At 46.1% G+C, this 25,017-nt stretch overlaps 1 protein-coding gene across 1 annotated transcript in view; it reads left to right on the top strand.

Moving 5' to 3' along the window:
* Window positions 1-15,630, top strand: part of LOC113991112 — a 68,563-nt gene extending 52,933 nt beyond the window's left edge. Inside the window, exons 3-5 of the mRNA XM_039386857.1 lie at window positions 3,027-3,186; window positions 3,454-3,646; window positions 15,117-15,630. Of these exons, the coding sequence (XP_039242791.1) occupies window positions 3,027-3,186; window positions 3,454-3,646; window positions 15,117-15,189 (426 nt within the window). The 3' untranslated portion in view covers window positions 15,190-15,630. The remainder of the gene's footprint in view (window positions 1-3,026; window positions 3,187-3,453; window positions 3,647-15,116) is intronic.
* Window positions 15,631-25,017: the final 9,387 nt, after the last annotated feature.

Here is a 25,017-nt window from a genome sequence, read left to right as displayed (position 1 = left end):
GCTTCTCTAGCTGCTCCTTCCAACTTCTGAGCTGCAGTGCATCACCTCATCATTGATGTGCCAAGCAGGGAATTCCCTGACTTAGGTTTTTTCTTTGGTGATTTCTTCTAAGCAGCAACAAGTTTTTGCTAGATTCTATTTATGACTGATCATTTCTGGACCCTGGTCCTCGGTATTTCCCTCCTGGTGCAAGAAAGCGCTGTGACAGCAAGTAGCCATGCTCTGGGGTCAGCAGTGGGGTGAGCAAGGAGGAATTTTTTTGCCTGGTATTGCCATGAAAGGCACGTTTAATGTAACCCTGTCCCCACAGAGTGATTCTGTTCAGGTGAGGCTTCAGGGAAGTACAAGGATCTCTTCCAGTATTACTGCTACTAGCAGTCACATTTTTCTGTAGCAGGATTTTCCAGGCATAGGGAAGGTCTGTGCCTTCTGAGACCACTCAGGTAGTTCAGTGCTCCTGGGAAGAAGAGGGATTACCGCACAGGTGCATCGTGTTTGCAGGGACAGTGGTTTAGAGGTCTCTTCTGAAGCTGGGAGGAGGTAAGTGACCTGCCCAGAGAGAGCTCAGCCAATATCTGACAAGGACATTTTCATAACCGAGATAAATAAACAGATGCCTTTTTTGCTCTAGGGAAATAATTTCTTCTTTGCTACTAGCCTGAGACCATTCACTTGGCTTAGCCTGTATCTTTACCATATGAAACAAGCCTGAACCATTTCATTTGAGGTTGTTATTTATTTGGGTCAATATGAAACATTTCTGGCATTTCTTTTCCATTTTCCCGCCTTTATATATTGCTGTCTTCACTCCTGTGTATATGTTTTCTTCTCTAACATCTCAGTTCTCCTCTCTTGTAATATTTTAAATTCTTAATTGCCTGATGCTGCAAATGGAGAGTATTAGTTACCTTCCATGACCACTCTGACCACAATGACTTCCTTTGCTTGACAGGCTGATTAATTTGTCAAGTTGAATGTTTAAGTCTGTCTGGAGTATCTCTGTGTATCTTGTGCAAGCTTGCAGTTGCAATTTTGTTCTTTATTGGACATGCTGTTTCTTCAGACACAGAATACCTCTGAGGGGCTTTTCTTCCCCCACTTCCCTACTGAGAGTGATGCTCCTGCAGTTTATACCAATGATCATATCCTGCATGTCCCCTAGAAGAGGGTAAACAGCAGGTGCAGCATGGAAGCCATAGCATCAGCAGTGCTTTCAGATTGTCCAGTGGATATAATTGAGGGAAAATACAAAACTCAAGTAAATTAAATGCATTTTATAGCAGTTCCTGAGGGAGAACAGACTGCATTGTTTGTGAGCTTCAATCCAGGTCAAGCAGGCCAGATCTTCCACAGAGAAGTTGCTGACTTTGGCCCCAAAATATCATTGTTAAGGTAAGAAAAACATCCAAATTTCTCTTAATTTTTCCTAGTTGGTACATTATAAAGGCATTCAGACCACTGTAGACATAAGCATTCAGGAAACAACACTAAGCAACACAAAGAACAAAAAACAGTAGGTACTTCCTGAGAAGTTTGGAAAACTGACTCTTATGCCACTGAGGGAGGGTAAGTCCTAATAGCTACAGTAGCCACATGTCACCTGGGACCAGAGTGTGAATGATTCTTTTGTAATATTACTTGGTGAATGTCTCAACATCTTGAGCTCATTGCAGAAGAGAAAAGAAAAAGCTGGACAGTGTTATTTTCTGGTGGCACTGGAACATTAATTTCTCTGTGATGGTATCCAACTGTCTTGGATATCTGAGCAGGCAGGTCAAAGGAAAGCAATGTGTAGACTTGTTTTTCGAAAGCACCTTTTTCCAGTAAGTATGAACTTATTTTCTTTTAGGAATAATATTTTTTCCTGGCATATTGTAACAGAAATAATAAAATAAACAAAAGTATGGTATACTTGTAAGATGAACCTCAGAGCTATACCGGGCAAGAAGCTGTCTCAAGGCAGCCTTCGTTTCCCCAGGGACTTGCACTCCAGCCACTCCCTGCCCTGGGCTAGTGTGCTGGGATGCCCTGGCGTGTCCCGTCCTGGGCTTCCCCCCCCCCCGCCCCCCCCCACGAGCCCTGCCACTTCCTGTCCTCGGAAAGGCAGAGGTGGTGGAGCAGGCTCCCAGCAACTACAGAGGAGCAGAGGGTTTCCATCAGGGTATCTCCTTGCAGGAGATGGAGAAGACACCTCTGCCACAGGGCTGCACCAGGGGCAGTCACAGGTTTCCCTCTACAGCTGGCAGCACTCTGCTTTTTCCCATCATTTATTATCTGATGTCTGTTTTTGTCTGTTTTGTGCTGGCTTTTGGGACACCTCCTCCTTGGGCTGCCAAGGATGGTGGCAGTGTCCTCACGCCGAGGGTATTGGCCCCGGCCCTGGGCACAAAGCGTCCATCCCCACTGCTCGCCTGACCCTCCCCTTGAGACCTACTTTTGCTGGGAGAAACAAGGTAACCTCGCCACTGAAAATAGCTGGGACGGCAGCCAGTGGAGATTAATGGCATCATTAACGTTCCCAGTTTATTTATAGGCTTAAAAATGCCTCAGACCTGCAAACTGAGCAGAGTTGTTCTGTGTAACACAGGGACTGACAGGTCTCCTGCTTCTGCCTTTCCCCTTCCTACTATTTCATTCTGATTGCTGGGACTGTAAAACCTCTGGAGCAGGGACTGTCTCTCATTGTGAACCTACTCTGTAAACCTTCCTAACTGGGGAGATGCACACAGATACTTTTTTCTTCCCAAGAATGCTGTATTTGTCTGGTCTCCTTCCTCCACCAACTCCTTCTGTGCACACTGTGTCCCATAGCCTTCTTCGGGAAAATTATCTTTTTGATGAATTCCTGAGGCACGAGCTGAGCGGTTGTCACAGGAATTTTCTGTGATTTTCTGCCTTGGGTTTTAAATTATGAGCTCTGTAAGAGGAGGACTAAGATTCTCATAGCTGTGGAGAGCACCTAGGATACGTAGGGCCCTAATGAGACAATGCAGATGCAATTAATGATCATGGAGGTCTTTCAACAGGAGCCAGCAGAGGCAACCCAGCTCCCGGCTCCCCCAGGAACCTCATGGGACTGGCAGGAAGAGAAAAAAACACCTCAGGTGTGTGGGCCCCAGAAGAGGAGTTTTCAGCACGTAACGTGTGGCCACATTGCCTGGCCTGTTTCCCAGCACTTAGTGAAAGGTAAGTGAGAAAGGAGACTTGTTGTCAGCAGGCACAAATCCAAGGGATTGGCTGTGTGACTGGTAGATGGCTTCATGGGTGGGGAAAAAAAAGTAAAAATGCCAGTAGGGAGCCCTTCCACCCAGAAATATGGAGTGCCAGCATGGCAGCTCATGGAGGTGATGTCACTTCAGAGGACAGCTAACTCTGCAGTTTGCTGTTGGGTTTTTGTTGTATCAATCTGAGATAAACTCCTGTGTCAGTCTCTCCTTGGCCTTTTTCTTCTAGGGGGTGAAATAAAGAACAGGCAGAGAATCACTCAAACCACTGTTGTCTTTTTTTTCCCTCTGGACAATGAGAATACTTCAGAGCAGAGTGAAGGAGCCCAAAATGGTAGAAGGAGGATTTCTCTGCCATGGCCACAACAGGTGAAGCCACAACCCTGGGAGGCCCTGATCCACCAATATCTGGTGGATTTGAGGTATCTCAGGGCCTTACTTTCCCCTTCCCAGCTTTCCCACTTGGGTTCTTGGCTCCAGATCTCCTCCATCCCTCCTTGGCCATGCCCCAGCTCTCCCGTCTGGGGAGGACAGTGCCTGCTCAGAATCTCACTGTCCATGGCTGTTAAATGGGACCATGATGTGTTCAAGTGCTCAAGGCCAGGTTGGATGGGGCTCTGAGCAACCTGGTCTGGTGGAAGGTGTCCCTGCCCATGGCAAGGAGATTGGAACTACATGATCTTTAAGGTCTCTTCCAACCCAAACCATTCTGTGATTCTATATAGTCCTTTGAAGGACAAAAGCATGAGTGCAGTTATTCAGCCATCCAAAGATCCTAACTGGGAGAGTATTTTCATGTCTGATATACATGAGATCCTGTATCATTTTAAAGGATTCAAGAAAAAGTCAGGTCATGTGCAACATCTGAGACAAAGTGGGGAAAAGGTAATATCTAACTGTATTTATTTATTCTAGGAGAGAGATACATCTTATACAGTTGTTTCTCATCTAAACTCCTGAGCACCTAACCAGAAAAGTCAGCACAACTTTCTCACTTACACTGATGTCAGACTAGGGGAGTGAGTCTTGTGGCAAAAGGGACCATCTGCATCTCAAACTAATTACCTGCTTTGAAAAGTGAATATACAAAGTGGTAAGTTTTTTTAACAAGGTGGCTAAGCCATTTCAGCTCTGGGACACCTATCTCTTGGACGTCAGTGCTACACAGTTTCTGTGGAATTGCTCACCCCTGATACAGAAAGCAAGAGCTGTGATTTTTTTCCTATTTCAATGGGCTACACCCAGTTGTAACCATATTTAACCTTCCTTTTTCTTTCTGCCAACACTGGGTGGCACTAAGTAACTCCTTCTGAAGTTTTACAAAATTGACTCTAAAATCTTGAATCACACTGACTTGGCTCCACTCTGTCCTGACAGCAAATGGTTTTGTGTGAGAAACTTTCGATCATGTGGTTGTTGCATAGAAACGTCTGACTTGTATGGCATGTTTTGTAGTTCCCTGGTTTGTTAAGTTGTTAAAGCCCCTCTGAATCTCTGACCTCACAGTCTGGTAAAGGTTCAATGTGCTGTTGGCCTTGAAAGCCACATTTCCTGTATTGAGTTGAGAATTGATGGAATACTTGAAAATAACTGTGCTTTATGCCAGAGGTTTAAATAAATCTCACTCAGTGGTTGAGGTTGGAAAGCACCTCTGGGGATTGCCTAGGCCAAGATCTCCTCTGCTCAAACAGGGTCAGCCAAAGCAGGTTAAACCAGGTGGTCCCCAAAGGGTTCAAGGAGTCCCTCACCAGCCCCAATGTCTTCTTGGCCTGGACACTGCCATGTTTGCTGGCCGCCACAGCCAGCTGCACACTGTAAAAGTCCTGCTAAAATAAATCAACTTTAAAAGAAGCACACCTACAAACACCTGGCTTTCCCCCCCACTGGCTGTGCTCGACCTACAAGTGCCAAGGCTGCCATTTTAGCAGCCTGTTATGGCTCCAGTGGGCTTTGGGGGACCCTGGTGACTGATGCTGGTGCCTATGGTGATGGAGGGGGGAAAAAATCAGGGCCAAGTAGTTTGTCCTCAGAGGACATCCCAGATCTAGTGGGTGGCATCTATGCCCATGATGAGGATTTGGAGCTAGATGATCTTTAAGGTCCCTTCCAACTCAAGCCATTCTATGATTCTGTTATTTGTGGCCATTCTCAGCTAAGCCACCTGTAAAGTCCCACTGCCATGTCCTGGTAACAAACATTAGCGTTACTGTGTTTATATTTGTCCCTAGGAAGGTGTTTAAAATATAAAAGACAACAGATGGCATAACCCGATGGGGTCATAAAGATTTGTGTCCTGAAAGCAAGGACATAGAAACACCAATGATAGTAGTTAAAAATCCTTGATATGGAAATTAAGTAACCAAATCCTGATTTGGCCAAGCTGAGGGCAGTGGGAGAGGTGTGGCTGAGGAAGAACCTGCCCACAGTGGGCAGAAGAGAGACGAAGTCTGCTGACGATCCTTGATGTCTCCAAGCAGAAGAGCAGGCAGATAGTAAGACCAGCTGGTGGCTACGTTAGAGCCAGAGCAGAGATGATCATACATGAAGCACTACCTACAGCTTCCCTTCCCACTCCTGTTGCAGTGGGAAGGGAATCATGGCTGGGCTTCACGAACGAAGATTTGGGAAGGGCTCTACCCACGTTTGTTACAAGCGTGCTGGTGGCTAAAAAGGCCGATATGAGACAGGCACGTCCGGTTGCAAAAGGCACAGCAGAAAGACTCCTTAGGTGGTATGCAAATGTGGGTAAGGCCTTCGAGCCTGCTCAATGGATTTTTTAGGTGAGACACAGTATGTGTGGAACTGAACCCACCCTTTAATCCTAAGGTTCATCTGCCAGGGCCGAGTGAGCTTGGACGGTGGCAGCGAGGTCCTCGGGACGTAGGTTTGTTTAGAGTGACCTTCTCTTAGATGGATGGCCTTACAGGGCTAATCAAGCTCCATCTGCCCGGGTTTAGAGTTGTCCTTCTCTTCTGTGTGCTCTGAGGCTCCCCCTCTCATCTCCCATGAGGGCACAGTCCGTGCCGGCGAAGCTCCCCCTCTCTCTCTCCTTTCTGCACCCAGGGCCGGGGCCACACCACGCGCCCGAGTTCCGGGCCAGGCCGGGGCCACGCCGTCACCACAATGGCCCCGGTTATTCATTGTGGGAAGGTTATTCAGTGGGAAGGGAATACAAGTAGATCAAATGATTTCTGAAGAACAGTTTATTCATTGAAAAACACAATTTCTGTTTGAGCAAAGCTATCTGACAATTGGTGCGCAATCCATTTATCAGAATTAGCCCAGAAAATTAAAAACATCAAAGTTACTTGCTTTTTTTTTTTAAACCTTTTTTGAAGCTGATCTCACAAGGAAGCCTCAGCTGGAGTGAGGATTTACCTGATGTGCTACATCTTCAGGCTGTGGGACAGCCTGCAACAGGGCTCTTCTAATCCTCTTGCTTGGAGTATAATGTTGTCTAAATTACTTACACTGTTTATTGGACTAGGTAGAGCAGAAATATGTGTGGGGCTAAACTGCCTGACCCAGAGAGCTGCCCTGGGATCTGGGAGGTAGTGGATGAGAGTAATTGTGTCAGAGTAGAGTTGGCTGCTCAGGGCCAGCCAACATGAAGTAGATTGGCCCTGACTGCATGACATGGCACTTGACTCCAGCTTAGCTTGGCCCTGTGTGTTGTGCCTATGGACCTAAGAGAAAACTAATATTTTTTTAGGTTTGGTGTTTTCTTGTCCCAGCATAATATGCCCAGGATAATGAAGACAATGCTATAGCTCACCAGTGTTGGGATTCCATAGGGTGTGTTGCATGCCCTGAACTGAGGAATGAGAGCATTCAGAGAGCTGGAGGATAGAAAGGCTGAAGGGACCATGCTGGAGGAGCATCATGAGGGAAGGGAGACAGAGCTTGTCCATGTCACTCTTGAAAGTTGTCCCTGGAGTAGCTATGCCCAAAGCAGCGCTGCTTGGCGGATGGAGGGAGCTGCTTGTCCAGGTCCAGAGGACAACATAGGTATGTGCTAGGAACAATCAAGGATGAAGGCCCACAAGTCAGATGGGGAGTTATTTCTGACATTGTAGGTGCATCTGACAGGCATATCTACATCACCAGCAACAAAGAGATGGACTCCAGCCCTCAACTTATGCTTATTCTCTGCTGGGCTCTCTGCTAACTCTTAAGATCTGGTTTGGATCCCTACAAATAGCTGTTTCCAAGACAAATTCTATCCTCCAGAAGCAAGCTCTAGGCATGGTGCCTGTGAGCTCAGCAGTGCCATTCTGCCCTGGCCTGCTTGTATTGAGCAGCATAGGCACGGCCAGGCTAAGCCAGTCTCCTGCCTTGCTCTCCTCTCTCTCTACATGCCTCAGGTGCTGCCTGGCACACTGGGTGTGATACTGCTTCTAGGAAACCTTTTTTAAAATACTTTTCCATATGAGAAACAGAAGGGGGTTGAATTTTCATCCTGTGTGCTCTGAGCCTATGTTGTAGGCAGTGGGTTATAGCGGGTGATAGCTTCTCTTCATAGACCTTGGGGCTGAGGATAAAGTCTCCTTGGGAATCTACCCTTCCATTTCTGTGAGGGGGTTGGCATTGACCTGTACCATGCATTTTTAGCTTTTAGTTTGACTACCAAACAGAAAATCAATTATTGGCAGATCTGCCTTGTCAAATAGACAAAGGCCTAGAGAGGCAGAAGGTCTTTGGAGAGAGGCCCTGGCTTTTCAGGGATCGTGAGGCTTTGTGCAGAATTCAGAGGATGAACCTCACTATCCAAGAGGGTAACTTGAGGAAAGGGAGTTGCACAGGATTTTTCTGTTGCTGTAGGAACCTTCACTGTAATTCAGCTCATGTTGATTAACCCTGGATGCTAGATTCTTAAAAAGTGATTAGTGAGATCATACTGGAAATAGAAACAGATGTGCCATCTGTTATGCAGTGTATGGGGTTTAGAGGGAGGTTTTTCTGAAACATAGTTGATCCCAACACTGAAATGAGACTTCACTGCTGTCACCTTCCCATTATGTCCCCAGAAGCTAAGCATCCCTTTGAATGTATGAAGAGAACTGGTGGAATTTGCTGTCAGTGGATTGGTTCTGTAGTTCTGGCCAGTGAAGAGGTTGAGAGCTGAGCTCAGCCTTTAGAGAAAGCCACAATATAGGACTTTGCATCAGAGACACTTTCCAAACACCTGAAATCCCAGATCAGGAAATCTAGGCTTCATTCTGAACTTGTGCTTTTGCCTCAGACAATCTTTTCCCTCAGTGAAATGTAAACACTGAAAGGTTAGAGGTGGTTTTTTTCAATCATTCTGCAGACTTGTTGCTGTGCTCTTATCCCTGCCCCCAATACTCTCCCTTCAAATACTCTCCCTTCATACTGTAGGCACTCACTGCAGATCTCAAGGATTATCAGAAGCACTAAGCAGCTCTCAGACAGCAATTGCAATTATGCTTCTACAGCTGTGATTGTCCACAGCCGTGCTTTCTGTCTTCCTCCAGAGCAATGGAGGAAGGCTGAAGAAGGCAACACATCCATATGTGCTTTCCTAAATCTAATCTGGCATCCTTCTGGCTTTCCTAGCCTCTGAAGAGCAAAGTGCACATTTGTGCTGTTCATAGCACTGCTGCCTGATAACTAATATCTGCTCTAATAGGTGAAGCACTGCAGCACCTGGGGAGAACAGGAGCGGGTTCCCTTTGATCTGCAGGGCACCTCTTTCAGCACAGCTGTGCAGCCAGGTAAAAAGCTGTCAGGATTCTTGTTTTCTTCTTCCTTTTTTCAAAGTAAATCTCAAGTCTCATACTCATGGCCTCTGGCAGGCCTCCATGTACAAATATAATTACTATTTATTATTTATACAGGAACAGAGAAAGGCCATTGCTTTATGACAGTGTAATAAAATGGGTCACTGCTCCCTGTAGGCTTTGAAGCCCAGGACATGATCCAGTGGAGGTAAAAAATAGGACTCCAGGCACTGAAAAGGGATTGCTGTAGTGGATCCCTTCGCAAAGACCAGACTGAAATGCACTGAAACATGCCTACAAAGCACAGGTATGACTTTACAGGGGAAAAGGAGTCCGACTGCCTCCCTCCAACAGTGGTGTTACAGGGGAAGCTGAGCACTGCTCCACCAACACCCATGGGGATCAACTGACTGGGGGACCTGCTGGTATTGCACTGGTTTTGCCTGAGTAAAGCCATCTGCCCCTTAAAATAAATTACTTACCTGTCCCCCTATTGCTCCTCTTGCCCCACCTCTACCCACTATTATCTGTCCTTGTCCCTGGAGTCTCCATTGAGACCAAAGCAGGGCAGAAGGTGATGTGCCATGAGGAGGAGAGTGACAAGATGGATTCAGCACAAAGTTGTTCTTTACATTTCCAGAATGTCATCTCAGCCCCCACTGCTATCCTCAGGTCCAGCACTTCATGGCCACCCCCGCAGCTTGTTCCCCAGGATGCTGGGAGGAGCTCAGTTTGGAATGCAGTAGGGGAGAGAGGACAGCCTGGAGAAGGCCACTGAGACCTCCGAGAGGCCAGAGAACATCTAGGGGCAGGTAGAGACTTCAACAGCTGAGCCACTATCTCAACACCCAACCTGTGTGGCAAGGAACCTGGGTGCACCCCATCAGCTCCATTCACTCCAACAGGGATTTGGGGACATAAGCATATATGGTGAGCAAGAAGGGCTCATGTTTGCTCTTTGGTTCCCTATAGAGGCATTTTAACACCTTGCAGAGGGGTTAGGGGACAGGCAAGCACAGCATGGGTGGAAAGCAAGGTGCTAACAAAGCCTGTGGAGCAGCCAGCAATGCCACCAACATCTCTTTTCCCTGTGCAGTGGCAGCAACCATTTGTCTCCCATCCCAAATGGAGCAGCCCCCCAGCAAGCCCAGCTGTCCTTCAAGGATGACACGGCTCTTCCGGGCTCTCACTTGTTCACGCAAGGCTGATTCAAAAAACATGTTGGCAGAAGATGTTACGAACCTTTCAAAATCTCTGTTCGTACTCTGGCACTTCCTCCTCTCCATCCTCAGACAGGAATCACACAGGTCTGGATCGCATTCCCCAGCCCTGGAGCCTCAGCAAGCAGAAGCTGGTGCCTAGCAGCAAGTCATCCCAATTACTTCTTTTGAAAACACTTTCACCAAATAGTTGATTAATCCTACAAAGTGCTCACCCCAAGCACTGTGTGCTGCATACAAGGATTGTGCACCCACCACCTAGGGAGAGGATGAGGTCTGAGCTCCTCCCACAAGCCTTAATGGCTGAGGGGAGAAGGGATGTTATCAGGAAAGGCAATGCTTATACTGGGGAAAAAAGTCACATTATATAATTCTCGTCCATCTAGATTCCTCATACTCAAGACATGGAAACAAAAAGACATCCTTACGCTCTTTTTCCATGGAATTTTCATCAGAAAAATGGAAAGCATGTTAAAAAAAATAGGAAGGATGTGGGGAATCTTACCAAAGATGCCTGAAATCTCTGAGCATGCCTTACCAGCTCTGTTAGCACACTGACTACCTGGACCCTGTGCCCTGGAGCTCAAGGGAAAAGGCAGCTGCACCCAGAGCAGGTTTTTCTCTAGTCAGTGTTCACACAGATGAAGCAAAGACACAAGAGAAAGTGCTGGTGGTCCTGAATGCTTTGTCTGAGCAGCTGCAAGAGGAAATGTTTTCTCCCACAGTTTTCTGGAATAGCATCACAGTAGTGTGGCTGCCAGCACAGCCACAAGGTCCCCACTTGATGATGAAGGTCTGCATCCAAGGGCACACTGGAGCACACTCTGACATGGTAACCCATCCTCCTCTGGGACAGAAACCACTCAGTGCTGAACCTACAACCACCCATGACAACCTTGACGCTGGCCCTTGGTCCCGCCTGCGCAAATAATTCAGTAGTAACTTTCCACCTCCACACACCCCACTACAACCATGTATTTTTCCCAAGTGTTTAGCAAATGTAACCTCTGTGTTTTATACCTTTCAGTCATTGATCAAGCTGATGTGTTTCTCTTTTGGACAAATAGTCATTACATCTGAAAGTTTATGGCTGGGCTTTGAAGTTAATGTTCTCTGAGATGAAGGAGAAAGTTCACACTTCTATTGCTTCCAGTCCCTCTGGCTGCAGACCAGATAAGACAGTGATGCCTTCAATTTAAAAGTGATGAGTATTTTTGCAGGCAGAAAAGCCAAAAAACTTCCTAATGTAATAATGGCTTGAATAGTGCTATAGTGCTCAGCAAAATGCTGGAAAAGGAGGGAAATGAATCCAGGAAACCTATGGGTGCCTCAGGCCTGTTATTTCTGTTTACTGTTTAAGTTTCCTGTGAGGTTGTGTTTTCTTTCCTCCACTTTTGCTGTTGTTGCAGCCCCATTGACTCAGGTTGTTCACAAGCCACTATTTTCTGCCAACAACCTGTGGGGAAAAGCAGCCTCTGCAGACAAAGAGTTTTTTCCTGAGTATTAGCGGGTCCCTCCCTCTAATTGTCCTTGAATAGGTAAAGAAGATGCTGTTTTACAGCACATTCCATTAACAGGCAAGAACAAGTGTTTAATCTGGAGAGTGTTAAGGCATCCAGTTCCTTCACACTGGTTTGGAAATTGCAGCTTCAGTGTGACCTTTTCAAGCCTCCTTCTTATTCTTCTTCCTAGTGCAGTATCAGCTAAGCCCAAGTGAGCTGGATCCTCCGGCCTTCACTGGGAGAAGGCTTTTAGCATCTCTACCTGAGAGGATTTCAAGAGGCACTCTGTACAGAATGCGCAGAGCCAGAGTATCACTGCCTGCAAGCTCCTGTGGGAGTAAGCAAGGCTGAAAGGACTTTGGAGAGTTCCCAGCGTTGGCTGGATGAGGCTCTGGAAAACCCCATCCCTCTCCAAAGATGGTAGAACCACCACCTGAGTAGATGTGCCTGTGCATGCCTACATCCTGCTCCCTTGCCCACCATATCCCTCTGGGCCTCTTAACTCAGAAGTGGCTTTTCCATTTGACCCCTCTAGTCATGAGACAGGCCAAAAAAAGAAATGCTAGGGAGATCTACATGTACATCTCAGCTGAGGTTATCTGAACCCGTGCTAGGGAGATGTGAAATGTAGTTATGAAAGGAAATCCTGCAGAGCGTGCACAGGTATCACTAGCACTTTGATACTACTAACAAGTGGATGCTTGTACAACTAAAATAGCTTCTGAAATGTGATTTACAAAATGGAGAGATTTTTAATAATTTGGAACTGAAATACATTTCTGGTGTAGTATGTTAGAGGAAGGATCAGTGTACTGCAGCTCACAGCTGGGCAGCTAAACCCACTTCTCCGATTCATTTAACTGTCTTTGATTTGTTTCTCCTAAATATTCAGCTGAAATTCAGCTGGCTGGCATCGACCATGTTCAGATCAGTAAGGTATCATAGGACAAATGCAGTGCTTTGTAAAGTACAATTTGTGGTTCCTGACTGGAGGGATCACAAGCCCCCACAGCAAACCCCACTTTTTCCTCCTGTTGCAGAGGACAAGCGCTGCTGGGAACTGACAGCCAAGCAGCACAAGGCTCTCAAGCCTCCCTGGCACAACCACAAAGATCATTCAGAAAATCCCTCCAGGAGGTGATAAAAAACACCAGGGTGCCACCAGCATCCCCCAGACCAACTGAGAGTCCGTCTATCACTACAGACCTGCAGCATCCTTTGCCAAAAGCAGTAGTTTCCTTTCATTGACATCTGTGCTGCTCGTTTGCCTCTGTCAGAATGACCAAGTGACTGGATGGGCTCTGGGGGATTTCTGTTGATCCTCCTCCATGTCTTGGCAATGGGATCTGCCTCACTGAACACTCAAGAAATTACCCCCTCCTTTATTTTACTCCATTTAATCTTTTGCTAAATAAATTCGACTTACTGTTAACTGTGCCGCCCAACAGCAGTGGTTATGTTTGCTGCTGGTTTAGTTTCCAAGTAATTTAAATAAACAACTGAACCATAAGGAGAAACTATTAAACATCCTTTTCCCCTGAACATCATGATGTGCCAGGCCATTAATATTTCTTTATCGCTGCAAACTTTGAGGCTCAAAATCCATGCCTTGGATTGTCGAACAGGATAATTATGAAACATTTTCAACTACTGAGCTAATGAGCACTAAATCCTGCATTGTGGTGAATGCGGTGTTGTGCGAGTTTCCTCGAGAAATTTGGGTCTGCAATTAAGCAGGGAGGTATTTCATCTTCTAAGGTGACATCAGCCACTCTTGTCCTGACATTAAAAGGCAGCCAATGCCCCTTCCAGTTTTCCCAGGCAATCAGCAGACAGAAAATCGGTGCTGTGCTTGGGAACATCAGCATCAGGAGGTGCAGAGGTGGTTGTCCTGCTACAGGTGTCGGGGCTAACCTCTGGGAACAAGCCCCAGTATAACACCCCCTCTCCGTCAGTGAATACCCTGTCTTTCCTTCAAAAGCACCTATAAGCACTTGGCAGTGCGGTGCCACACTGGGGGCATGATGGATTCATCTCCCCTCTCAGGGGAACTTGGGGATTGGAAGCCAAATTAGGGGCTTTGATGATTTTCTCTCCTTCCTCTAGGGAAGGCAGGGCCAGCAGGAGGAGGGGGCTGGATACCAGAGGCACTGGAGCATCCCTTGGAGTATCCGTGGCACCAGGACATCCCATTGTGTGGCTTCTGCTTGGCTTGTGCTGCCTGCTCACTCTCATTTTCAGAGGGTGGCATATCTGAAAGCAAAGCTCTGTACTGCTCGGAGGAGACACTCTGGAGAACACTAGCCTGTTCCCCAACTCCAGTGCAAAGTAATTTTGTTTCACCATAAAAAAAAATCTTACTGCCCAACACGGAGCAGGTTTGGAACAGCCCCTGAAAAGTGCAGGGCTCTGCATCCCATTAGGGCTGCCCGGAGGAAGCTGGACAGAGTTTTTATTAAATCAAGTTCAGTCGATGCTTAAAGAAGGGCTTTTTTGAACTAGGAGCTGAACCTCATGTTTGGTGCCCTGCCAAGCTCAGGATAGTGTGAGGAGGAAAAGGAGATGTATTTTTGGACTGCATGTCTGTGAACAGGCTGTTAGATAAAATTAAAGAGGCTGTTTATAAAGAATCTGCTGGTGCTGAAGCAGATGTGGAGGCCCTAGTTTACGACAAGATATATTTCTGGAGTTGGCATGAACAATCAATTTCATTCAGGACTTTCCTCATGCTGTAATGATTTGTTGGTTTGGGTTTGATTTTTTTTTTTTCATTTCATTATTTTAACTGAAGCTGGCACAATGCCCTCATTACTTGTGATAAACTTGTTTGTTTACTTATGTCGTGGTAACCGGAGAGCTGGACTCAGGCTCTGCTTCCTTGGATGCTGTTCGCTTCCTACCAGAGCACTTGGGGCTGTTTGACACTGGCAGAAAAGCAGAAATACAGCGTTTCCTTATTTTCTTGCCATGTTGCATGTGGATGATGAACACTTTGGCTCCCCCAGGCTCCTGAGCAGGCAGTCATAAGACCTTCTCTTACTGAAACCCCACAGCACAAGGACCCCCAGCCCTGCTCGTGCCTGGCAGGCACAAAGGCAAAATACCTTTACAGAAGTCAACAGAGCTACTTCCTAGAATCACAGAATGGTTTGGGTTGGAAGGGACCTCTAAAGGCCATCTAGTCCAAACCCCCAGCAATGAGCAGGGGCTTTGAATGTCTCCAGGGATGGGGCATCTACCACCTCCCTGGGCAGATCCCAGAGCAAACGTCTGAGTGTTCTTCTGAACTGATGTTATTCTTTACTAAGCTACGTTTACCATCCAAGAAAATGCTTTGGTTTGTGCTTAATTTTACATGAATACATGGAATGTGTTTAATAGTTACTCTTACACTCTTACAATGTTTTAAAAACATTCTGCTTTCCTCAGCATTGCAGGCAGCAAAGGCATCGCTGTGCTTTTACGAGAAAAACCAAGAGCGCAAGAGCACATTTTGAAGTGAAGGCACATTGTCAATAATTATGCACGGTTTGGGTTTGTGCTGTCTCGCCACTCATCCTTGGATCCTACACCGAGTCCTGACTTTCTTATGGCACAGATAATAACTTAGAAGAAAGAAACCCAACAGAATTTTCACGATCTATATCTACAGCATCACACATGGAAGACATAACATTTGATGGTAAATTTTTGCTTTGACATTATAGTAGAAGTTAAGGGAAAAGGTGTCATCCTTGGCCTAGAGTCTCATAAGTGCCACAGGCAGATGGGCTCTTTTAAACCTTCTTCTCCTCTTCCAAAAGGAGAAACTCACAATCTGGACTCAATTGAACCTTAAAGCCATAAAATTCCAGGTTCCAATAAATCTTCATTTTATAAAAACATGTCCAGCATATATCATAACAGAAACCATAAAAGAAATTAAACATGTGTGGGTCACATACTCTGTTGGATGCTCCTTAATAGTTTTGCAAAATCAGTGGAATAACGAGGTGCAGTTTTGCTCTATGAAGTTATGGTGTCTCCCTGCAGCACAGTTGGGCTGCCCAGGGTGCCCACCCAGAACATAAGCAAACACATGGGGAAGGGGCTGGCAGCTCCACTCCCACATCTTCTCCATCCTTCCCAGTGCAGATAAGCTGGGCTGCAGCCAGCATCCCCAAAGGCCCAAGGCCTGCGCTTGGCTTCAGATGCTGGAGCGATAGCCTGCTCCACACGGCCCAGTGGGCATCCCACACATCTATCCTTTGGGGGGCCCCGCAAAGTGGGCACTTGCTCCACCAGCCCCAGTGAGTGCCAAGGCCATGGTGAACAAAAGCACTGTAAAATCAAAGGAAAGGATTTTAAAAAGCGATATCTGGGGGGAGGATATGCCTGCCTGTTCCTATGGAGTGGAAATGCAAAGCAAAACCAAAAGGAGCTGGGATCACACTGCAGAGACACGGACTTTAACAAGGTCTTTTTCAGGGCTTTAAAAAAATTATTCATGTGATGTAATCTTGACATTTCCTGTCTCACTGGTGAGTTCCTCGGATCAAACACCCGGAACGCCGGCAGCTTGTCACCACCTCGTGCTGCTCCTATTACCCGCGGCATCCCATGGGACACAGGAGGAGAGAGGCGCAGGGGTCTGGGACAGCAGGCAGCACCCTGCACCCTTCTGCCTGTGCTCCTCCTTGCCCTGGCTGGGTGATACACTGAACACACACCTTCCTTTTTAGAAATTCCCCTTAATTTTGAGGGTTGAGGTTTAAGGCTCCCTGCCAGAGGTCCTGCACCCAGAAGCCTTGGCAAGGAGACTAAAGCCTGTGAGGACCCTGGCAAGGACAGACCCTCAAACTTTATAACAATATATATGTTTTTCAATCTATCATATAATGGCAATTATATAAAATTCCAGGTGACTTGCTGGAGTAGTCATGACCAAGTCCAAAAGCAAGCAAAGCTCTATGAACTTTGGGAATCTTCTCATCATGAAGATTTGTCAAGGTTCTGCTAGCAGAAACTGAAACTAGAAAGTTAGGGGGGAAAGGGGAAAAAAAATCCAGCACACCTTATTAGCATTTTGTCAAGCATTGGAACAGGCTTCCCAGGGAAGTGGTGGAGTTGCCAACCTTGGAGGTATTTAAAGATGTGTGTTGTGGCACTTTTTGGCAGTTCTGGGTTAACAGTTGGACTCAATGGTCTTAAAGGTCCTTTCCAACCTAAGTGATTCTATGATCTGATGATTTTATGGAAGTATTTCAGTTCATATTCAGAGCTCATTTAACATCTTATTCTCCTGAATTCAAGGCCTCAGGGAAAATGCCTATAAGAGCAATGGGATATCTGTCCAGGAGGTTCAAAACCATGGGTCGGAGCAGGATTTCCTAGCAGTGGAATGTGACAAGACTGCCATGGAATCTCAATACCAGGATGAGCAGTGGGCGGGTAGGTGGTGCGTCCTGGGTTTCCAAAAGGAGCCCCAAGAGCCCCACTCAACACCTGCCACTCATGGGGATGGGGGGGACAATGGGGCCATGTGGATGATGGACCCGTTGGGCTAGCAGGGATGCAGTGGGGGAAAGTCCAGGAGTCAGGTCATCTTGTACCATTATCTCTTTGCAATTCTCTGAATAGCCAGCACCACAAGCATCCCTGCATTTTCCATCAACCCCGGGAAATGGAATACATTAAATCTGGTAGCTCAGTTACAACAACAAAATATGAAAGCACAGTCTTACTTACGCCCCACTCTGACCAGCACCCCCAGAAGTGCCGCTGGTATAGGTAACATTTTGCAGTTCCTGGTCTCAGAGTACCTGCTTTGAGTCACAGAATCACAGAACATGTTGAGCTGGAAGGGACCTACCAGGAACATTGAGTCCAACTCCTGGCCCTGCAAAGGACGATCCCCAAGAGTCACACCATGTGCCCGAGAGTATTGTCCAAACACTTCTTGAACTCTGTCAGGTTTGGTGCTGTGACCACTTCCCTGGGGAGCCTGTTCCAGTGCTCAACCACCCTCTGAGGGAAGAATCTTTTTCTAATATCCAATCTAAACCTCTCCTGACACAACTTCAGGCCATTCCTGTGGGTTCTGTCACCGGTCACCACAGAGAAGAGATCAGTGCCTGCCCCTCCTCTTTCCCTCATGAGGAAGTTGTAGACTGAGATGAGGTGTCCCCTCAGTCTCCTCTTCTCCAGGCTGAACAGGTCAAGTGACCTCAGCCAATCCTCATACAGCTTCCCCTCAAGGCTGTTCACCATCTTTGTTGTCCTTCTTTGGATGCTCTCTATGAGCTCCATATCTTTCTTATATTGTGGTGCCCAAAACTGCACACAATATTCAAGGTGAGGCTGCACCAGTGCAGTCGGCTCCATCGTCATCACAGCTCCTCCCTCCCTCACAGCAACTCACCGGCACGTGATGAAAATCATCTGCGTAGAATGTAAGTCTTCTTGATGGAGTGGAGGGTTTTTTTATAGGGATGAACTATTGAGTCAACCTCAGTATTTCACTGCCCTGAGGAACTGCAGCTTTTTGGAAAATGATTCTTTTAACCACGTTTACTGTTGGCTGCATTGGCAGTGTGTGGTTGAGTCAGCCAGTGCCACACAGATTCCGTGATCTCCCAAGGCTGTCAGTGTGCACATCCTCATGGGAAAATGCTGGGACAGAATCAGTCTCTCCAGCTCAGGGGATGCCACAACCACAGGGGCCTCAACAGGTCACACGGCAAACCCACATCCTGACTTGAGATCCTCCAACATCTGCTGTAGTGGGTAGAAGGATTAAAAACAGACTCTTCCCAGAATTTGTTATCTGGATCTCCAAAGACTGTCCAAATTTGGTTTGCTCAGGAGCTCTCTATTATTAATTACCCTAAAATGAATAAAATCAAAGGCAAGCAATGAAGGACCTGTCTGGGAAGCACTCATACCATGATGAGAGACTCCAGGCAGCTCTTCCCCACCTTCTCTTCCTCACCATGGAACCACTAGCAAATCAAACGTCTGGAGATGAATCACCTGGAGGCTGCAAGTGCCAGGGGATTGGGTTGGTGGGACCTGCAGGGGTAACTCTTCTTGTTTTGGCCAGGATGGACCTGGCAGGCTCAGGCTGGCAGCACCTTTGCTGTGTGTAAACAGGGGAGTTGCAGCTTAGAGGTTAATGCAATTCCCCTCTTAGAAAGTATTTAGAAAGGGCATTTAAAAGGGTATCACTGACTAATTTAATGCAGCATCAGCATGGCTTTAAAGGTAGTATTAAAAAAATTTAATTTTATTATTAAAAAGAATATATATTTTGATTTCCATGCAAACAGGGTAAGTAATTGATGGAGGATGTTGCAACCCGTCCAGTGCAGCCCTGCACAGCAGAAAGAGAAAGTGAAACAAATCCCTCAGTGCAAGCTGTAAAGCCTTCAGGCAAGCAGGGAGACAGCAAGGCCAGGAGCCTTTGGCAGTGCTCCTGCCTGCCTGCTGCCTGCTCCCTGCCCGCTGCCTGCCCCCTGCCCGCTGCCTGCCCCAGGCCGCCAAGGCTGGGTAGCGGAGTTATTAGCAGAGATTAGTTAAGCAGCACTGCTGCTTTGGTTTCCTAGACTTGTACTCACATAATCCTCCAAGTCTTGTATTAACACACATTGGTTGGGTTTGGTTATTAGCTTAATTATATCACATGTTCTGGCTTTTTATATTCACTTAGAGATGTATTGTGGTATTTTCAGACTTGGGTCACTTCAATTTTATTATTGCAGGTGGCTTAAATAAATTTTCACTTTTTCATGTATACTTTTTAAAGAGAACTGTAAAAAGAACAGTTTAGAGCTTTGTTAGAGTTTTTGAATAAGGATAAGGAGCAGCTTCCCTATCAGTTGTACAATTATGGTCTCCACTTCACTTCAACCCTCACATTAAATGCATCATTCCAAGGCCAGAAAAATCAGCTTACCTGACAGATGCAGATATTCGGATACACAAATCAACTATTCATTACAGAGATTTCAGGCCATTTGAATTGTGTTACACATCCCTGTTTCCACATTTCTTTCCTGTGTTTTGCTTCACTGAAGTCCTTCACAAAGATGTATGCATGTAATCTGCCTCACACAAACAACCTTCCAAGGTTAATTTATTACCAATTAATTTGAGGTGCTCAACACCTTTGCAAAGACTGGGGTGAATGCTCAAATTCTACAGCTGAAAATCAAATACAGGTTTTGCTGTATTAATCAATACCCTGATTTAAAAAAATAAATAAGGTACATGATTAGTAATCTTTTGGTATTTGGATACCGACCCAAAAGCAAGTAGAAAAGGGAGCAAGCCTAATGACCACAACCCTTTTTAGGAGCAAAGCTACACAACGTGCAGCACAGTAGGTTCTCTCTGAAGCATGTTTTAAAGTCTTCTGTGGGACAAAGGAGTTGTCCTGAACTTTTATTGTTTTAAAATTAGTGTGAAAAAATGGGAAAATAGGGAGTTTCCTCTGCAAAAGTCATGGACCAGTGATTAAGCACAGGGGATATCAACTTGAATTCAACTTTTGAGAGCACTGAACAGAGAAAAGTCCATGTAAAATTCCCAGTTTGCAAGTTTACCTTTGAAAAACCACCTGTGGAGCCTCCTCTGCCTTTTGCCCTTTTTCGTTAAGTCCAGGTGGTCATGGTGCTGCAAGATTTTTGCACGCTGCAGGCACGAGCCATGGCTTGGAGCAGTGCTCTGGGATGTGTAGTCTCCTTGTTTATATTTCAGTGCTACGCATGATTAATCCTCCATTTCATTCATTGTCTTTTTACTTCTCTGCTACTGGGAACAGTAAATAAGAGGGAAGTTGTAACAAGAGCCTCCCTTTTATTCAGAGACCTTCTGTTTCCTGCAGGCTGGCGGCTTTGAAAAAAATCACAGCTCCATTGTGCTCCAAAAGCATATTGAATGATTCAGATGGAAAGAAAAGCCCACGTCAGTAGGAACAGGGGACTCAAATACGAGCATCGAGGCCGACAGACCAGAGGCATCAATCCCAGGCAGTAGCACATCCTGGCAATGCTGCACCCTGTGACAGCACTGACATTATGGTTTCCCCCTCTCTGTTGTGGGTGTGTGGAAGGCAGGTGCTGCTCCTGGTATTAGGGGTGACCCTGAGCACCCCTGGCACCACAGGAATGGCACTGATTGCCTGGGGGTGGTGGGGCAGCAGGACAACACTCCTGTCCTACCTGGGGAGCACAGATCCAGCCTCCAGCAGCTGGGGGGGAGGTGAACTCACTACTTCCTCCTGAAGCAGGGCTGGCAGCAGTGGATGTCAGGCAGGGCAGGAGGAAGGGGGTAGGGTCACCACCGAGTGACCCCTAGCAGAGGCAGAACCTCAGTGCTCCTGCGTGGAATCAGAGCATGAAGTGCTCCCCAAAAATAGATAATTTCCTTCTTCCACCTCAAAGGAAACAGTGTTGGAAGGAGTCTCAGTCATAGCTGGGCTGGTGCAAGGAAGGGTCCCTGCCATAGGTGGGTTTACTGGCAGCCTCCTACTTGGAGACTATTACACCTCCTGGCATGTGACTCTTGGACCAGCCATCAGTCCCAGGCAGGATCCAAGGGGTTAGTCCTGTGAAATGCCCTGACACCCACAATGGGTGCTGTGCCTCTCAGCCCCTGCCCCAGAGCACAAACCCACCAGCACTTTGCCACCGGTGGGTGACAAAGCAAACCCAAAGCCTTCAGTCCCAAAAACCTGCTGTTAAAGCTGCTTCTGTGCTGAGGGGCTCAGGCTGTGATCAGTCCTCACCTGCATTTCCCAGTTCCAGTTTTAAATTACAGTAGTAGTTCACAGCACCTTCCTTATTGGCAGGCATCAGTAGAAATGCGTGTAAACAAAACCGAAGCGAGCGTAAGCGCCGCTGCAGACAAGTCTGATAATAAAATATGAGTCACTGTTATTCAATCATTTACCAGCGCACGTTCTACAACAAAGTTCTCTCCTCTAGGATCACCACCACACAAATTTGAGTTTTATTTTAAAGAGAACTGTGATTTTACTTTCAACTGCATAGCTGAGTCTTCAGAGGGCTGGTGCCTGTTATCCCTGCTTGCAGCCCGGTGCTCTGCTCCCTGTGCATCTGACATTTTCAAGCCAGGCGTGCAGCACCAAGCCCTGGCACGACCCACGACTTGTGCTCGGCATGGTGTGGCCGTGGGCAAGAGCTCCACACCGTCCTTCCTCCTGGCAGTTTTCACGCCTCCCCAGCACCAGGAGCAAACTGGCAGCAAGGCAGGGGCTGCCAGGGCAACCCCCCACTCCAGTTGCCATCGGTGGCCCTGCACTGCTGCACGCCTTCATCATCTGTAATGCCACTGGCTGGTGTTTAGGGGATAGGCATTTTCCCCCTGGGCTGGGATGGGTTTTAATTTTTGGTAACAAATGCACTTGACAAACATGGCAGCACATATCCTTAGTTTCCCCTCCGTAAGCCTAATTTTTTGAATGGCATCTTGCAAAAAGCATTTAAATGGTGACCTCTTGCTGCTGTAAGATATGGGGGGAGATGGTCTTTCCAGGCATTCAAGCTGTAGTGCTTGGTCTTTCTTGTTTTTACCAGGGAACTTTTGAAAGGTCAGAAATATAGGAATTGAGGTTTTGCTGCCTTAACAGGTGAAGGGCTGCTGGAAGCATGCGGATGAACTTCCTTTGTGCCAAATGACTGTCATTTAAGTCAAACACTTTTTAACAATAGAAGCAAGATTTTAAAAGGGTGTAGCTAAAGACCCCCACATTTGCTTGTCCTCCTTGCTCTGTGCTGCTGTGCCTCTTGCCGCTTAGCTTGATCTTGAGCACTCCTGCTGCAGGGAAGGCTTGAGCTTCTGATGTGGCAAACAGGTAGACTAAGCTAATTTAGCGCTTAAGTCTTTTATTCCATCATAAAGTGGGAAAAGGGAAGGCTCTTCTCTCTTGCGGGTCACCTCTAATAGCAATTGCTTCAGCAAGATGGATTTCAAAATTAGGTGCTCTTGAAGCAGAAGCCACACTGTATTTTTCAGCAGCACAAAGCAGCCGTAAGAGCAATCTGACCTTCATTCTTCATAATAAATTCATTGGGGGAAAAAATCCATCTTTGTTTTTCAGCTTGAAGTACTGTCAAAAGAAAAGCCAGGGCACGACATATACAAAATAAAAAGTACAAGACAACTTCAGCAAAATGATAAAAAACTCTCAGAGATTTACTTTTCCTGTTTTTTCTTATTCCAATATCGGAAGAAAGTCTGACAGCTTGTCTACAAGTACATTATTTTGGAATAAAGGCTGGTGTTAATTTAAAGTGAATCTATTCTAGACTAAATTAATACCATCTCAAAAGTGGTTTTCAGATGTAGGGTGCAATCCAGTAGCAAAGTCTGAGGAAAACACATACCCACACTTAGGTACCATGTTGGACTAACACATTTGTAAAAAGTCCCTTAATGTATTTCAGGCACTAAAATAATGTCTACTGCAGCCTGACAAAGGAAAATGGCACAGTTATTTTCTTCTAAAGCAGCCCCAAAAAGATGTGATCTGTAGTCAAGGGCAGACCTGTAAGCTAAAGAATATCATAAAGCAATGTTGTTTGACAGTATTTGGCATTTTTCTGTTATTAATGAAACAATTGGTACATTTGAGTCCTAAAAGCCTGTAGCTAGTCAGTTGCTAATGGTACAGCATGGAAACAGTGAAAATTAATCATCTCTGGTATTAAATACTATCTTTGTATTTTGCCATGTCTCTGTTACAGACACTGTATTGAATAACACATTATAACCCAACACAGCACATTGTCTTTATTCCTTTAATCTCCTGTCAGGCATAGCTGGGAAGGCAGAATGGGAATGTTTACTCTAACTAACAGGTCTAACCCTTAGGCTAGCAAGAATTAGGAGAGATTTTTTCCAAGCTGGGCTTGTCACCCATCTAGAAAAGCTAATGCTGTGGCTGCAGTCTGCCTGGCTCCTCTTCTGGAGGAGTCAGTCAAATCCATCTTGCCGCTTTCTAGCAAGCCTAAACCCAGCTATTTCTCAGCCCTTCTCCTCCTTCACGATGGGCTGGTTACACTGATAAAAGCAGCTGTGAAGAGACTCAGTGTCGGCAGTGCCAACACCACCCTAATTACGCTGCAGAAATCAGCCACTTTATACCCATTAGTTTAGCTTTGCAGGGGCCCATCTGCCTGGACAGAAACTTTTTGTGAAATTAGCTCAAATTTTTACTACGGCTGGTGTGATTGCTGAAAGCTCGGCAGAAGAGATGAACGCTGCCTCTGTTTAGTTAAACCAGTTTACAGTTACAGAGTGTACCTAGAAGGCAGGTGGCTGCAGCTGTACCTCCTTTCAGGACCAACTTGAGATAAACAGCCATAAAATCATTCTGGCTCCATTTGGCATTCAAGGTATCATTACTGCCACTTATTAACATTCAAGTTCTCTCCAGACCAAAACATTTTTGTTGTTTAGAACAGGAAAAGCCTTTTTTCTCCTCCACATCAGGCATTTAGCATTTATGTGAAGGTTAAACATGTAGGAAATGCTTTTTTACTGTTTTGACAGTGATGCCAGTGCTGTCTAATTCCCTTGTAGGCAACCACTGCCTAAACAATTGCAATTTCACTGCTCATTATTCCCCAGAAAGCAGTCACTTTTAAAGATCAAGGGGAGGCATATTCAAGCTCAAATGTCAGTAGTAACTGACCTCAGATCAAGCAATCTTGGAATGGTCGAGTCTGACCTATCTGTGTCAAGAATCAGTTTTGACCAAGAGGATTATTTAAGTGCTGGTGCTGCTCCCACCCAACATCAGCCTCTGCAGCACGAAACAGGCAGTTCTAGCATTTATAGTTATTGTATTACCTACCCTCTTCAGCCTTGACACACTTTATCAATGTTCTAACCCCAAAGACAAGGCATAGGCCACGCCTGGCTGCCAGGTAAGCACTCGCTACTCTTTTAAGTTCAGCTGAATCCTCTAGGTTACTTCTTGTCAGCATCAAGCACTGAGAACAATGGCACAAGACTATAGGGATCTCATTTAGTATGTTTGTTCCAAGAACAAGAAATGCGTCTACTTTCCTCTGATGACCTGGGGAAACAAAAAAACCCTTCAGCACAGAAAATTTATTTGTCATCAGTTACGAGCATTTGAATGTGTAATATCCAGTTTAAGGAGAAAAAAAAGTCTGTCTGTCCTAAGCTTTCTATATCGAGACCTTGCAAACAGCATTATTCTTCTGCTTGAAACAGAAAGCAGGAATGTACATATCTGAGAACACCAACACACAAAAAAACCCCAAATCCTTCGGATATTAAGTGAGCCATTTAACTTAAG

This window comes from Pipra filicauda, unplaced genomic scaffold (assembly GCF_003945595.2).
Source record: "Pipra filicauda isolate LSUMZ 115617 unplaced genomic scaffold, ASM394559v2 scaffold50_size3627746_pilon, whole genome shotgun sequence".
Lineage (NCBI taxonomy): Eukaryota > Metazoa > Chordata > Aves > Passeriformes > Pipridae > Pipra > Pipra filicauda.
Note: the sequence above shows the minus strand (reverse complement) of the source record. Positions and strands in the feature narration are given on the sequence as shown.